General features: G+C 43.0%; 1 protein-coding gene across 1 annotated transcript in view; it reads right to left on the bottom strand.

The window, feature by feature from the left end:
• Window positions 1–1,323: 1,323 nt before the first annotated feature.
• The window catches only part of CRADD (CASP2 and RIPK1 domain containing adaptor with death domain), a 198,470-nt gene continuing 184,047 nt past the window's right edge, over window positions 1,324–15,746 (bottom strand). Inside the window, exon 3 of the mRNA XM_040234406.1 lies at window positions 1,324–4,622. Coding sequence (XP_040090340.1) covers window positions 4,321–4,622 — 302 coding nt within the window. The 3' untranslated portion in view covers window positions 1,324–4,320. The remainder of the gene's footprint in view (window positions 4,623–15,746) is intronic.

Raw genomic sequence — 15,746 nt, forward strand, 5'->3', positions numbered from 1 at the left:
GCTGTGACAGGAGATCCATTTGGGTCTCGCTGGCTGAACACTGAGTAGCTGGCGGACTGGGGCTGTGTTTCTCGATCACCTTTCTGCCTCCCCACTTAGGGTAACTGGCTTACGGGAGCTTCTCAATAAGTGTCCGCTGAATAACTGAATGAGAGGAGTCTCTTTCCAGAACGACCACTTCTGAGGAATTCCCCGGAGTAGTGGTCGCCAACTAGTTCGGCACCAGGGACTGGTTTTGGGGAAGAAAATTTTTTCTGTGGACCGGAGTGGGGTTGGGGGCGGGGATGGTTCCAGGATGATTTAAGCACATTTATTGTGTACTTTATTTCTATTATTATTACATTGTGACATATAGTGAAATAATTAATACAACTTACCATAATGCAGAATCAGATCATCAGCCATTAGGTTCCCCTAAGGAGAGCGCAACCTAGACCCCTTGCACGTGCAGTTCACAGTAGCGTCTGTGCTCCTGTGAGAATCTATTACTGCTGCTGATCTGCCAGGAGGTGGGGCTCAGGCAGTGATGCGCGCAATGGGGAGTGGCTGGAAACACAGATGAAGCTTCTTTCACTTGCTCACCGCTTGCCTCCTACCGTACAGCCTGGTTTCTAAAAGGCCACCGATGGCTATCAGTCTGTGGCCCCGGGGCTGGGGACCCCTGTCCCAGAGAAAAGGATGAAGACAGGCTCATTTTATTGCCTCCGTTGTCTCTGCAACCTCTGGTGAATGTAAACATTTAACAAGGATTCCCCTCGCGTTACTGTTTATAGTGAAAACGGAAAACACCACTTAACGGATCCACCTCATGTGATGGGAAAGTGGTCAGCGAGTCACGGCATAGGCCCCTACTGGAAAGCAGGCCACCTCTGAAAACGATGGGGCAGACCAGCAGCTGCACACAGATCAAACCTGGTGTTGCACCAAATTTGAACCAATAGGTACAATATTTCTGTGTCCACATATTCTTGGAGGAAGAGAACACAGAGCTGAGTGGATCACATGCTGTACTAGAGAGCGTATCATGCTGTAAGAAAGAGATTAAAAACTCAGAATAAAGCCCAGGACATTTACAGGAATGTGCTCAACTTTTGCTTTTTGAGGACATCAGAGTGCACAGTGGGGGCCGTCAATAGCTCTACTCAAGTAACAAACGGGTTCTAAAGGGGGAACAAGCCAAAAGTGGGATTATGGTGGATGTTTTGACAACAAAAAGACATCTGTATACTTGGTCTCTGGGGTCTTTTCATCTTTTTCAAGTATGCGGCTAAAAATCACAGGGTTTGAAAGTGTGCATCAAACACAAAGGATGTTGAAAATCAATGGTAAATAAAAATCTTTAATGACATGGAAAGATGGTGATACATCAAATAAAAGAAGCCGGTTATGAAACAGCATGTATGATACAATCCTGTTTTTATTACAGAAAGAATATGCAGGCGTGGCAAAAGGACAGAGACCAAAACTGGGCTGTAACAGGGCTTATCTTTGGAAGATGGGAATAGACGTTTATTGCTTTCTTTTTGCTCACTGGAAATTTTTCACTGCTACAAAAAAAGAAAAAGACGTTCTATTTATATACTGAGAAAATCTCATAGAAGGTAAAGCTTCTACAAAGTTAGGGGCTTGCTCCTCCATGTGTGTATGTGCTCACATGCACGTACACCCCAACCGAAGTGGAGGAAGACTTTTAATCTTTATTTTTTGGCAGCAGCTACAGATCCTCTGCCACATCATTGTACTCACTCGAAATTTGATTGGGGGGTGGGCATTCGCTGGGATCACAGACTCTTCTGTACAAAAACACACGGATGTGCCTTGCAGGTGCATCCCCTATCAGATCCTCTTGGGTGGTAGGCAGACGTGATGTAGACCACTCTTCTCAGCAGGAGAGAAAAACCAGGCAGTAAGCTGACACTCGTTTCTTCCATTCTGCAAGTCTTTTGCAAGAACATGAGCAGGCCTAAAGGGTCGCAGTTGCTGCTCCTTAAGAGCGACAAATCAGAGCTCCCTACTAACCTGGCAGCCCATCATGGACCACTTCATAACGAACTGCCATTCACTGGTGACAGAGCGCACAGGTGTCTGTGGGTGACAGACGCCCGATAAATGGCGGGGAGGCCCCAGCTAGGCATCAGTGCGTGTTCAGCCACTTCAGTCGTGTCCGGCTCTTTGCGACATTATGGACTGTGTTCCGCCGGGCTCCTCTGCCCATGGGATTTCCCAGGCGAGAATACTGGAGTGCGTTACCATGCTCCTCTCCAGGGGATCTTCCCCACCCAGAGATCAAACCCACGTCTCTCCTGTTTCCTGCACTGGCAAGCGAGTTCTTTGCCACTAGCACCACCTAGGGAGCCCCTAGGCATCAGATCCACTAATAAAATGTCATCTAACTGAGTGCAGTCCAACCCAGCTATACTCACTCATCCATAAATGTGGTGAGAACAAAAGCTGAAATAACTCTGTTAGCAAATCCAGGGGGACGAACAGCAACCCAAGTCCAGGGTTCAAAGTGACAAGCAGTTATTGAAGATACTGTGGAAGTACAATCAGTCACTCAGTGCAGTGATGAGGCCAAAAGTGTAAGGATTTTACAAGATCAGGAATTAATGACTAGACTACAGGATGGAAAATTAGAGGTGACAAAGCCAGTGAGCCAAACTGCCAAACTGCTGGACTGTGAAATAACTGATCCTTTTTAGGAAAGAGAATATGGTTACCAGACACCTGACAGAATGTAATTAACACACCACTGTCATCGTCTTGAAGACCTACCTTCTGTCAAACCTCACTACTCCATATGCTTCCCCTCAGAATATTTTTTCCCTTTGAAGAATTCTGAGTTAGGTTGGTATTGGGAAATAGATTCTCCAATTATTCCAAAGGATGGATCACAAATGGGAATGTTCACCTGTTACTGTTTAAAAAAAATTATTCTTATTTATTTATCTGGCTATCCTGGGTCTTAGTTGTGCCGTGAGGATCCCTTGATCTTTACCTGCAGCATGTAAACTTCTAGTTGCAGGATGTGGGATCTAGTTTCCTGACCAGGGATCGAACCTGGGCCGCCTGCACTGAGAGCATAAGTCTTAGCCACTGGACCACCAGGGAAGTCTGCACTCTCTTTATTGGACCCATAACAGCATTAATAAAAGCAGATCACCTTTTAAAGCTTAACCAGAAACATGGTAACAGCACTTCCTCCTACAGAACCCTCAGCTTTAGCCACTGTTCCCCTTGACTTGGGAACTGTATCCATGTTTAGCCACAGCAGAGAATTAACAGCTACCATTTCCCAAGAGCTGACGACGGGCCAGGCACTGGATGAGCCCATGGCAGACGTTATTCTTTCACTTGTCACAAATATCTTGGAGGTGAGGACAGTCATTGCCTCACCCTACAAATGAGGAAACTGAGGCTTAAAGAAGTGAAGTAATTTGTCCGGGGAGACGGTGCTAGTAAATCACTCCATCTTGCTACCAAATGCTATGGGATGGAGCTCACCTCTTGCTCAACTACTTCACAGGCTTTTTGTGAGATCCAAATGAGATCCTATGTATTAAAAGCCTTGAAAACAGTAGAGCATTTGACAAATAGCATGTGTTATTTTAAAAAGTCAGAAGACTAATTCATAGACCTTAGGAGCGCAATGCGTCAATCATCACGGCTTCAGGAGAAAGACCGCACTGTCCCCCAACCTCCAGCTCTTTAAATAAAGGGCAAGGGATTTTCTTAAGCAAATCTTTTAAAGATAAAGGGCTCAGCTATGCATGCTGGTACTTAAACTGGTCTTTGCAGGGAGCTTTAGTGTCTTAACTTCAATGCAGACACCCTGCCTGAGCTATTCATCCTGACTAGAGCAAGTAACTATTCCACTGTTACTATCAATTCCGTTCCAAAGACACAACTACCGTAATTTTATACCCTAAATCTAGGCAATACAAAAATGAAAGGGGGAAAAAAAAACAACCAATACTTTCTCATAAAAGGGCTACATTATATACAGCAATTTGTTTTTATTATTGTCATCATTAATAGTTAAGTCCACTGTAGAGTTCCCAGGCAACATAAAAGTGGGTGATTTATACACAGAACACCTGTATTTTTTTTTTTTAACCAGTAGGACTCACCAGAAAGTCAACTGTCAATTCATTCTGGCAAACCTCCTGAGTAATCCCGCTTGTCAAGTGCAAATTCCACTATGTCCTCTCATCTAAAAATCACCAAGACAAACAAACAACCCCACCCCCAAATCTACCTGCCCTGGTGAGAGTCACGATTCAGCCATGTGACTAGCCCCAAGCATGGACGAGGGCCCAGTCATTCCAACATGTGCTGGAGCACCGAGGGGTCCACGTCCACTGCCTGGAGGCCCCTGTGCAGGCTCTGGAAGGTGGCCTCCTTCCCAAAGCGCTGCCTCCAGCGCACGAAGGCCTCCACCACCTGGGACTGCACGTTGTGGGGATGGTTGGCCTTACAGCGGTAGATGTCTGTCTGGGATAGCCCCAGAGACAGCACCACAGGCTCCCACTCGGGGCCCAGCCTCAGGGCCAGCTGGTTGATCTGCTGGTCGGATGGGGAGCTGTGCAGGAGGTGCGGGGGGATTCCAGTCATCCGGTCATCTGGGGAGGAGAAAGACACCATGGTGAAAAGAGAGAGCCGGCATACTAGACAGTGAAAAAAGTGTTAGATGCTCAGTTGTGTCTGACTCTACGTGACCCCATGGACTATAGCCCGCCAGGCTCCTCTGTCCACGGGATTCTCCAGGCAAGAACACTGGAGTGGGTAACCATTCCCTTCTCCAGGGGATCTTCCCAACCCAGGGACTGAACCCAGGTCTCCTGCATTGCAGGCAGATTCTTTACTGTCTGAGCCAGCAGGGAAGCCCAAACACATCAGACGGGCAGGGGCAGGCAGAAATGAAAAGTGCAGAGGGATGACACACATCCCAAGTGTCAGGGGCCAACGTTTAGTCTTCACAGGGGCTGCTCAGTAAAAAGCCATAGGTAGGGGCTTAAGAAGCACTTAGCACCTAGGGATAGGTTTATTACAGAAAATGTGAAAACAAGAAAATAAAAATAACTTGAAATCCCATCAGAGCAACACCCATTCAGAATACTTTGATCTATTTCTTTTTAGTCTTTTTTTTTTAATTTTTACTTTTACTTTATTTTCAGTCTTCCATGCATAAAACATACATTTAGGATTACACTGCAGGTACTGCTCAGATGGTAAAGAATCTGCCTGCAATGCAGCAGACCCAGGTTCAATCCCTGGGTTGGGAAGATCCCCTGGAGAAGGGAATGGCAACCCACTCCAGTATTATTGCCAGGAGAACTCCATGGACAGAGGAGACTGGCAGGCTATGGTCCACGGGGTTACAAAGAGCTGGACACGACTGAGCGACTAACACACACGATACTTTGTAACATGCATTTTTCACTTTCATCTCCTTTACTAGGGAGGCCAAGCTGAAGCTTCTGGGGGCACCTAAGGATGCCTTTGTGGCCCTCCTCCCTCTGGAACTGGCCTGTGGTGTTGTGTCCTGTAGGAATGGCCAGTGCTAGAGGGTAATTTGCTAGAGGGTAATGGGCTGTACAGAACAGCTAGTCTCTCCTGACCAACTTGAACACCTCCGAGAAAAGTGACAGTTGCTACAGAAGCACGAGCTAAGAAAGGCCCGAAGCAAGAAACAAAAGGCCATGAGGGAGCAGCACAGATCACAGAAGGAGAATGACCACCTGGCTGAGCTCAGAAGAGGAGAGCAAGCATGTGCTGCCAACGGGCAATGATAGAACCTGACATTGCAGTTCCTAAACTGGAGCCCTGTCTCCCCAAGGCCAGTCTGCTGAGGAAGTCTAACATCAGGTGAGTGACTACAGATGTGCTGAAAGGTGCCACTAGTTATACAGAAGGCCTTCCAGAAGAAGGAGATTAAAAGCTAAGTTCTGAGCATGAGGAGGAGCCCAGTGAAGAGAAAGGAAAGGAGGGTACTCTATGCAATGGGTAAGGCATATGCAAAGGCCCTGAGGCAACAGAACGTGGCAGGTGAAAGGCAGTCACTGTAGCAAAGAGCAGAGGTTGAGACACACTCCCAACATCCAAAATGATGCTGCCAGTTATGGGTTAGAACAGGACTGAAAGCTCAGATTTCCATATGATAGCACCTTGAACTACACTTTCTATCACCAGCATTTCAGGAATTCAGGTCAATCCCACTTCACACTCACAGCTCACTGTTTTGATTTATGTATTCAATGAGAAGGCAAGAGGCATCCTGTTAGAATAGTTGATATCTTCCACGGCATGTACCTTTGGTCTCTAGGCAGTTGCCAACATTTTAGGCTCAAGTTGCAAAAATATTGTCAAGGACTCTTTCTGGTGTCTGTTAAGACTGCTTTTTTGATGCTAAAGCTGAAGCTCCAGTACTTTGGCCACCTCGTGTGAAGAGTTGACTCATTGGAAAAGACTCTGATGCTGGGAGGGATTGAGGGCAGGAGGAGAAGGGGACGACCAAGGATGAGATGGCTGGATGGCATCACGGACTCGATGGACGTGAGTCTGAGTGAACTCGGGAGATGGTGATGGACAGGGAGGCCTGGCGTGCTGCAATTCATGGGGTCGCAAAGAGTCGGACACGACTGAGCAACTGAACTGAACTGAACTGAAGAAGCAAATTAGAATAACGATACTACTGAGCAGTATCTTATATTAACACTGGCACTTTTATGGCTTTTATAAAAATATGGGCTCATTTTAAAACTCAAACATACAAAAAAATACAAAGAAGAAAACAAAATTTGCACTACCCTACCATCTTATTGACAGTTCGTGAACATCATTCTGGACATCTCTTTATGTGTGTATACTATGAGAAGGAGAATATAACAGTCTTTTCCAATAAGAGTTACTTCATTTTGCTTGACTATAACAAGGAAAACCAGCAGGGGTGGAACTAAATGACTTTTGTATTTACAATTAAACGTTTTTTAAAAAAATAAAATACACAAAATATTTAATGCTAAGAAAAAAATTAATGAAAATTTAACAGGTAAACAACATGTTTCCACATTAATGCTGTATAATGAACATTTATATTCTCTTTTTTCTCATACCTCTTAGTTTTTGCTGCTTCTATAATTTTTATTTTGTTGGATGCACAATATTTACATGCTTCTGTAATAATAATTTTCCCCCACTGATTAGTCTTAAAACTACATTATAATGGTTTGAATGTTCACTAGTGTTTTTTATTGTTGTTATTGTTTTTTTAACACAGCTTTTCTGCTCTTGAGTCTGTTATTTTGATTTGAATCTCATTTGGTCAGTCTCTTCTTCATAGGGTGGTTTTTTTCCCAAGAAAGGTTCATGGTTACTATATTCCTTGAGTTCTTTCAGATCAAGACTATCTGCTGAGTGCCTTCACTGTTGAACAAGAACAATATTTATAAAAACAATGTCATATTATATTTTAAATTATGAATATAATTTTATATTGTTTAAATAATTTTATTTCTCTTATATTTGTAGAACTTGCTCATATTTTATGGTAGAGAACGCTGGTATGGAGAATTCTGATACTAACTTCATGATCCCCCTTTTGGTATAACCTGCTTTTTCTCTCTGGAGTTTGCAACACTGAAACTTTAGACCAGAGTTTATCTTGGTCACTCTATATGTGGCATGGCCTTCTGACCAAAGATTTAGTTCGTCCTTCTTTCCAAAAATATCTTTCTGAGTTATATCTTTGCATTATTTTTTTATATTCCTTATGCTGGGTGGTTTTGCCTACCTTCCAAAACTATCATTTTCTCTTATCATTTCAACTCCCTTCCAGTCATCATCTCATGCCTTTCCACTATGCCCTTCGTTTGACTACCACTAAGAACTGAGAGTTGGACTGTGAAGAAGGCTGAGCACCAAAGAATTGATGCTTTTGAACTGTGGTGTTGGAGAAGACTCTTGAGAGTCGCTTGGACTGCAAGGAGATCCAACCAGTCCATTCTGAAGGAGATCAGCCCTGGGATTTCTTTGGAAGGAATGATGCTGAAGCTGAAACTCCAGTACTTTGGCCACCTCATGTGAAGAGTTGACTCACTGGAAAAGACTCTGATGCTGGGAAGGATTGGGGGCAGGAGGAGAAGGGGACGACAGAGGATGAGATGGCTGGATGGCATCACTGACTCGATGGACGTGAGTCTGCGTGGACTCCGGGAGTTGGTGATGGACAGGGAGGCCTGGCGTGCTGCAATTCATGGGGTCGCAAAGAGTCGGACATGACTGAACTGAACTGAACTGAACTGAAATGAAGGGGCTATTCTGTATTTTTTTCCTTTTGGTTCAAATCTTATATCATATTTCTGTTGCCAATTATTCTTGGCCCTTCAATCTTTAAAAATCCCTTTCCACTGCACACCCATTAGGATGGCTTCTATCAAAAAAAAAAAAAAAGTGCTGGTGAGGATGTGTGAAAACTGGAACCCTTCTGTGTTCTTGGTGGAAATGTAAAATGGTGCAGCTGCTACGGAAAACAGTTCCTCAAAAAATTAAACGTGGAATTATGATCCAGCAACTCTAATTCTGGCTTATATACCCAAAAGAATTGAAAGCAGTGATTTAAAGAGATATTTGTACATCCATCTTCATAGCAGCATTGTTCACAACAGCCAGAAAGTGGAAGCCACTCAGGTATCTATCGAGGGATAAACAGATAAATAAAAAGTGGCATATTACACATCAGAATATTATTCAACCTTAAAAAGGAAAAAAAAAATCTGACTCATGCTGCAAAATGGATGATTCTTAAGGACATTATCCTAGCTGGAATAAATCAGTCACAAAAGAGACAACTATACCATGATTTCACTCACATGAGGTACTTAGAATAGTCAAATTTGGTGGGACAGAAAGAATGATGGTTGCCAGGGTCTTGGGAGGGGCGAATGAGGAGCTGCTATTTAACGGGGACAGAGTTTCTGAGTTGCAAGAAGAAAAGAGATCTGGAGGTTTGTTGCATAACAACATGGATGTACTTAACCACTGAACTGCACACTTGAAAATGGAAAAGACAGCAAGTTGTATATTCTACATTTAAAAATAAAACATGAAAAGAATCTTGTTTAATCATAACACTGAGTTTTTATTTCTACCGAATTGACACTGAGCTCTTCTATAGCATGAAATGGTTGTGAGATTGAGTTTTCTTGGACTCGGTTTTCTCCCAGACCAGATTGGTTGCACATTTATTTTTCGCAAGTTGTGTTCCTGTCTTTCATTCCTCTCTTGTACGCAGCGTTTTCATAACACTTAGACTCATCTTGTTCATACCTGATGTGGGTATCTCTGCTCAGAACTTCTGTTTGGTCTCCTACAGTAAGCTGATGTATCCTTGACAGCCTGTTCACTTACAGGGGGTTACACTCTGAGATTGCCTCTGCCATGAAGGAGGGGAGGGACCCACAGGGCCAGCCTTTGCTGGAGGTGCTATGCACTGATTTTTGTTTGTTTGTTTTTCTTTTTTGTTTAATTAATTGGAGGCTAATTACTCTACAATATTGTGGTGGGTTTTGCCATACATGGACATGAATCAGCCACGGGTGTACACGTTTCCCCCATCCTGAACCCCCCTCCCACCTCCCTCCCCATCCCATCCCTCTGGGTTGTCCCAGTGCACTGGCTTCGAGTGCCCTGTTTCATGCATGGAACCTGGACTGGTGATCTATTTCACATATGATCATATACATGTTTCAACGTATTCTCTCAAATCATCCCACCCTCGCCTTCTCCCACAGAGTCCAAAAGACTGTTCTTTATATCTGTGTCTGTTTTGCTGTCTCGCATATAGGGTCATCGTTACCATCTTTCTAAATCTCATATATGTGCATTAATATACTGTACTGGTGTTTTCCTTTCTGACTTCACTTTGTATAATAGGCTCCGGTTTCATCCACCTCATTAGAACCAATTCAAATGTGTTCTTTTTAATAACTGAGCAATATTCCATTGTGTGTATGTACCAACACTTTCTTTTGGCTATGGTGGGTCTTTGTTGCTGTGCATCGGCTTTCTCCCGTTGCAGTGACCAGGGGCTACTCTCTAGTGTGGTGCACTGGCTTCTCATTGCAGTGACTTCTCTTGTGTGGGAGTCAAGGGCTCTTGGGTGCGTGGGCCCACTAATGGCAGTGCACCAGCTTACTTGCTCCAGGGCATGTGGAATCTTCCCAGACCAGGGAGTGAACCAGTATCCCCCTGAACTGCAAGGTGGATTCCTAACCACTGTCGCACCAGGGAAGGCCTACTCTCTCTTTTGAAAGCCAGTTAAATGTCTTATACCAGAGCCTGCTCTGCTGAGGTGCATTTACTTCTGTGATCTCTTTCCCGTAACTGGGGCAAGAGCTTGCTTTGAGTTGCCTCCCTGCCTCTGCAGAGGGTGTGGCCTGACATCACTGAGGCTGCCCACCCTCCTCAGACAGCTTCTTTCCAACTGACCTGTATGACTGGGAACCCTCAGGCTACCAGCCCCTCACCTTCCTTTTCCAGCATCGCTCCTGAGGGGTCAGGTTGGGAGGTTTCCTTCTTTGCCTGTCACTTTCCAAAGTGCTCGGCATAAAGCTGTGATCGGCTTTCTTGTTTGCTGGGCTCTGCTTTTATTCTGAACTTCTTTTTGGGTCAGTTCAGTGGGTGCTGGGTGGGAACATCTGTGATTCTGCTGCACTCTGTCAGGATTCTGACTCCTGGCCAGCTGTCCATGCAACATATGCTCTGAGCCAATGATGTGGAAGTGAGGGCAGTATTTGCTCTGCTCCTCTACACTCTCAGGGTCACGTGTCCCTTGTGAATCCTGCCACATAACTGGGAGATGGCCAGCAGTCTGCAGACACAGACTTGAGCAAAGATAACTGGCACAGAGGCATGACCCAGCCAAGAGCAAATCAAGCCCTTCCAAGGAGATCTTACACACACACACACAGAATAACAGCTGTTTGGGTCGTCTGACCTCTGTCTGGAAAAGTATCCTCATGAAGCCCTTCCAGCTCATGAATTCTGCTGAATATGAGGTTAATTAAAAACGAGAGCCCTAAGGCGGTAGTGTCAACTCCCAAGGACATACTACATCAAATCAGGTCAAGCTAGAAATTAATCCACTGTGACCATCTGGCCACTGTTCCGCGATGCTTGATGTGCACACCACTGGTGGTGGGCAAGATGATGCTGGGGGTACACAGGGGAACATTCTGTATTAGAACAGCCATGTATCTGTCTTAACATGGTTAGAAAAGTACAAATAGTATTTCAAACCCATGATTGCAAGGATTAAGGTAAGTAAATTAAAAAGCAGACGTAGAATGACCAAAAAGTAAACAGACCAAAAAAAAAAAAAAACCCCACATAAGTTTAAAAAATAAAAAGTAGATTTAAATAACAGCATTAAATTAGCAATGCAGGTGATACAAAAATAAGGCAGGAATTGTACAAGTAGAACAGAAATGACTTAAGCTTAGGAAGTCCAGTGTTTCTCAACAAGTGAGCTACTGGCATCTCAGGCAGGATAATCCATCCTGCGGGGCTGTCCCCAGTGCACAGCAGGGTCTGGAGCACCCCTGGCCTACACCTACTAAGTGTCAATAACATCCCCACCCCAGCCTGAGCACACGTGTCCACGTGTCCTGGAGTGAGGCAGTACTAGCCCTGGTTAAGAACCACCAGATACTAGGGACAGAAGAATGTCCATCCTTTAAAAAAAAGAACAAAATTCTAAGCAGGCAGCTAACTCCTTTTATACTGACAACTGTTCTCCCTTACATAGGTCCTGTCTCTTTCATGCAATCCTTTAATCCCGTTCTTGGGGAAGTTAAAACTCACCTGTTTCAAAAGAAATATCATTTGTTGACAAACCCATCTACCAGAATGAAAATCCATTTGAAGGGATGAACACCTCCAGTACTCACCACCGCCATCTGCCCACCTACCCCCACCTCCCCTCCACCCTCCAACTCTGTGGTCATGACCTGAATGAGATGTACATGGTGATTCCCCTTCTCGACAACTCTCTCTTCTTCCCACACTTCGTGGCTAACCATAGCTGCTCTGGGCTTAAATCTTAAACCCTTCCACACAGCACTTTTGTTCCTTATATGACATCACTGTCTCTCAAGCTCCTTATGGGCAGAGACCATGTTTCTTACTTCTGTGTCTTTCCTTTACAAGCTTTAGCCCCTTGCTGAGCACAATATGGAACTTAACGTATACTCTTCCAGTAACTGACGACATTCTTAAAATGAAAAGGTTATTCAAGTCAAGTTTCCGACTCACCTTCTCTAATAGCTATGTGTTTCTGACTTGTTACAGAACATAGTCACCACCTCTAAACCTCTGTGCAGACAGCACTCTCTGCTCTAGTCTGGCTAAAGTCCACAGGCCCAGTGTCCTGACCGGTTGACCTCTGCTTTGTACCCTGCATATATGTGGCCACCGTAACAGTGACCTGCGAAGAGGACGTACACAGAGTTCACAAGCACAGTTCAAAGCCTGAAGGCCATGGAGTAAGGGAGAGGCGTGGCAGACATGTAAATGGCTGCTGGAAAAATCAGATGAAGCCGCAGCCCGGGGTCTAGAATTACTGCAAAGGATCTAACTACAGAACTCCCTTTTAAACCTGTTATTTGGAGGTACAACTGGCGGTTTTGTAAGCACATATGAGTGCTTTATAAAGTGACTCAGCTGCAAATGGGGTAGTACTTTGAAAAACCATACACACTGCTTTGGAGAGCTGGTGATACATACCACACTCCTTAACTCACTGATGGGAGTGCCATAGGCTTCAGGTTTGCTGGACCAGGAAAAAAAAAAGTTGAGCTAAGAGACTGTGCCCTTCTAGTATAGTCACTTTTTAGGAGAAAAGGCTAAAAACCCTGCCTCAAGGACATTTAAGGCCTCTGCTCAGGTCATATCTACTAATGTTCCATGGACCAAAGCAAGACATGGCCAAGACCAAAGTCGACAGGAAAGGAATTAAATCATCTCATGGGGTGAGAGGAATTTGAAAATTGCTGAGCAATGATCTATAAACACTTACAAGTATATTAATAAATTCTTAAAATGTAGATGAGGTGATACATTACTAGGAATATATAAAACACCAAAGCTGGTATAGAACAAAGTAGAAAACTTGAATAAACCGAAGTTTTCAACACACCGAAGTGGTAATCAAAGCCCTAAAGAGCCCTGGGCTCCAATGGTTTTATACAATGATTGTATCAAACATTCACGGAACATTTCATTTCCTATCTCATGTAAGTTGTTCCAGAAAATACAAAAAGAATGAAAACTATGTAGTCCATTTTATTAGACTCCTGTACTTTTTATCCCAAGCAACGAGGAGAAAAAAGAAAAATCAGAGGCTCACTTCAGTTATAATTTTAGATGTAAAAATCCTAAATAGTAACTATTTGAGTTTTAAAAAAATATATTTAAAACAGGGGTGCCTGGTGGCTCAGTGGTGAAGAATACTCCAGCCAATGCAGGAAACACAGGTTGGATCCCTCAGTCCAGGAGGATCCCACGTGCTGCGGAGCAGCTGGGCCCGTGCGCCAAGGCTACTGAGCCCACGTGCTGCCCGGGCTGAAGTCTGCAAGCCCTAGAGCCCATGGTCCCCAAGAAGAGAGGCCACTGCAGTGAGAGGCCCACACCCTGCACCTGGAGGGTGGCCCTCGCTCGCCACGACTAGAGAAGAGCCTGCGTAGCAGCACAGACCCAGTGCAGCCAGGAATAAAATAAGTAAATAAATAAAAATTAAAAGAGTTATGGAATCCACCACAGGTGGTGGATTCATGTCAATCTATGCCAAAACCAATACAGAATTGTAAAGTAAAAATTAAAAATAAATAAATAAATTTAAAAAAAATTGTAAAGTAAAAATTAAAAATAAATAAATAAATAAATAAAAAAGAGTTATGGAAGAGAAGCTTTTTTAACAGGTTTAACGAATATTTAAAAGAATATATTGTAAACAAGTAGAATTTATCTCAGGATTATAATAATCTCAACATCATAAAATTTACCAATTAATTCAACATATCAACAGCCAAAAGAGAAAATTCATTATTTTAATAGATGAAAAAAAGAGATTTGATGAAATGTGATACTTATTTATCATTAAATTTATTTTCTTCAAAAAGTAGAAACATGAGCAGTCTTTAAAACTTAATAAAATTATAAAAACCTTCAATAAGCATTTGATTTAATGAACTTTAAAATGTATCCCCTCTAAGAATGGGAAGAAATATGCCCACTAGAACTACTATATTACTATTGAATACAGTAGTAGACAGTCCTGTCCAATGCTATAAATAAAGACAAAGAAATTATGTATTAGCACTTGAAGGGAAGCATTTTCAGACTATATGACCTAATAAGTAGAAAAAGGCCTGTATCAATAGACAATTCATTAGAATAAGAGGGTTGAGCAAAATTGTCAGATACAAGATCAACTCAAAACAAAAATCAACAAAACAGCATTTTTACATTATAGCAATAATCAAATACAAAAGAAAATAAGCATGAAAACTACAAAGAATCTAGAATTAAATTAGCAAAGATCACATAAGACCTCTGTGGGGAAATTTTTAAGCTTTTATTAAAATATGTAAAGCAAGATTTGAATAAATGGAGAGTTATTTTTGTGATGGCTGGGAAGACATTATTATGACATAAAGATGAGAATGCTTATAATGACAATTACAATTTCATAATGGGGTAAGGAGAGGCTTTCTCCAAACTGGGGAAAACTACCTAATTCTACATAAAAAGAAACTGGACTTTTATATCACACCATAAACAGTGACAGAGTCCATGTGGATAAAAGGCCCAAACATAAAAGGTAGAAGTATACACTTAATGGAAAATAACGTTGGAGTATCATTATGACCAGTGGTAGAAACGGGTCTTTTTTTTTAGTTTAAGGAAAAAAAATGTATTATTTTTTAAAAATTGAAGTGCAGTTAATCTACAGTGTTGTGTTAATTCAGGTGTACAGCACAGTGCTTCAGGTTTATGTGTGTGTGTGTGGATTCTTTTTCAGATTCTCTTCCCTTATAGGTTATTACAAAACATTGAGTATAGTTTCTTGTGCTATACAATAGGTCCTTGTTGGTTCTCTAGTTAATATAGTGTAGTGTGTAGTGGAGAAGGCAATGGCACCCCACTCCAGTGCTCTTGCCTGGAAAATCCCATGGGCGGAGGAGCCTGGTGGGCTGCAGTCGATGGGGTCGATAGGAGTCGGACTCGACTGAACGACTTCACTTTCACTTTTCACTTTCATGCATTGGAGAAGGAAATGGCAACCCACTCCAGTGTTCTTGCCTGGAGAATCCCAGGGATGGGGGAGCCTGGTGTCCATGGGTTCGCAGAGTTGGACACGACTGAAGCGACTTAGCAGCGATTTAGCAGTGTGTATATGCTAATCCCAAGCTCCTAATTTATTCCTCTCCCACACTGGAAGTGACTTTTTAAGTGAATACCCCAAAGATAATCAGATGAACCTTTTACATCAAAGGAGATTATGATTCAAGTTGACAGAGCAGAATCGGAAAAGACATCTATTAATGTCTAAAAGCAAAGGGGACATAATTTCTGGATTTATAAGGTACTCCTGAAACCATAGGAAAAAAGATAAGAACCTCCAAAGGTAAAAGGACAAAGAAATGGCTGGGTGATTCGAATTAGAGGAAATGCAAAAGCAAATATAT

This window comes from Oryx dammah, unplaced genomic scaffold, assembly GCF_014754425.2.
Source record: "Oryx dammah isolate SB20612 unplaced genomic scaffold, SCBI_Odam_1.1 HiC_scaffold_29, whole genome shotgun sequence".
NCBI lineage: Eukaryota > Metazoa > Chordata > Mammalia > Artiodactyla > Bovidae > Oryx > Oryx dammah.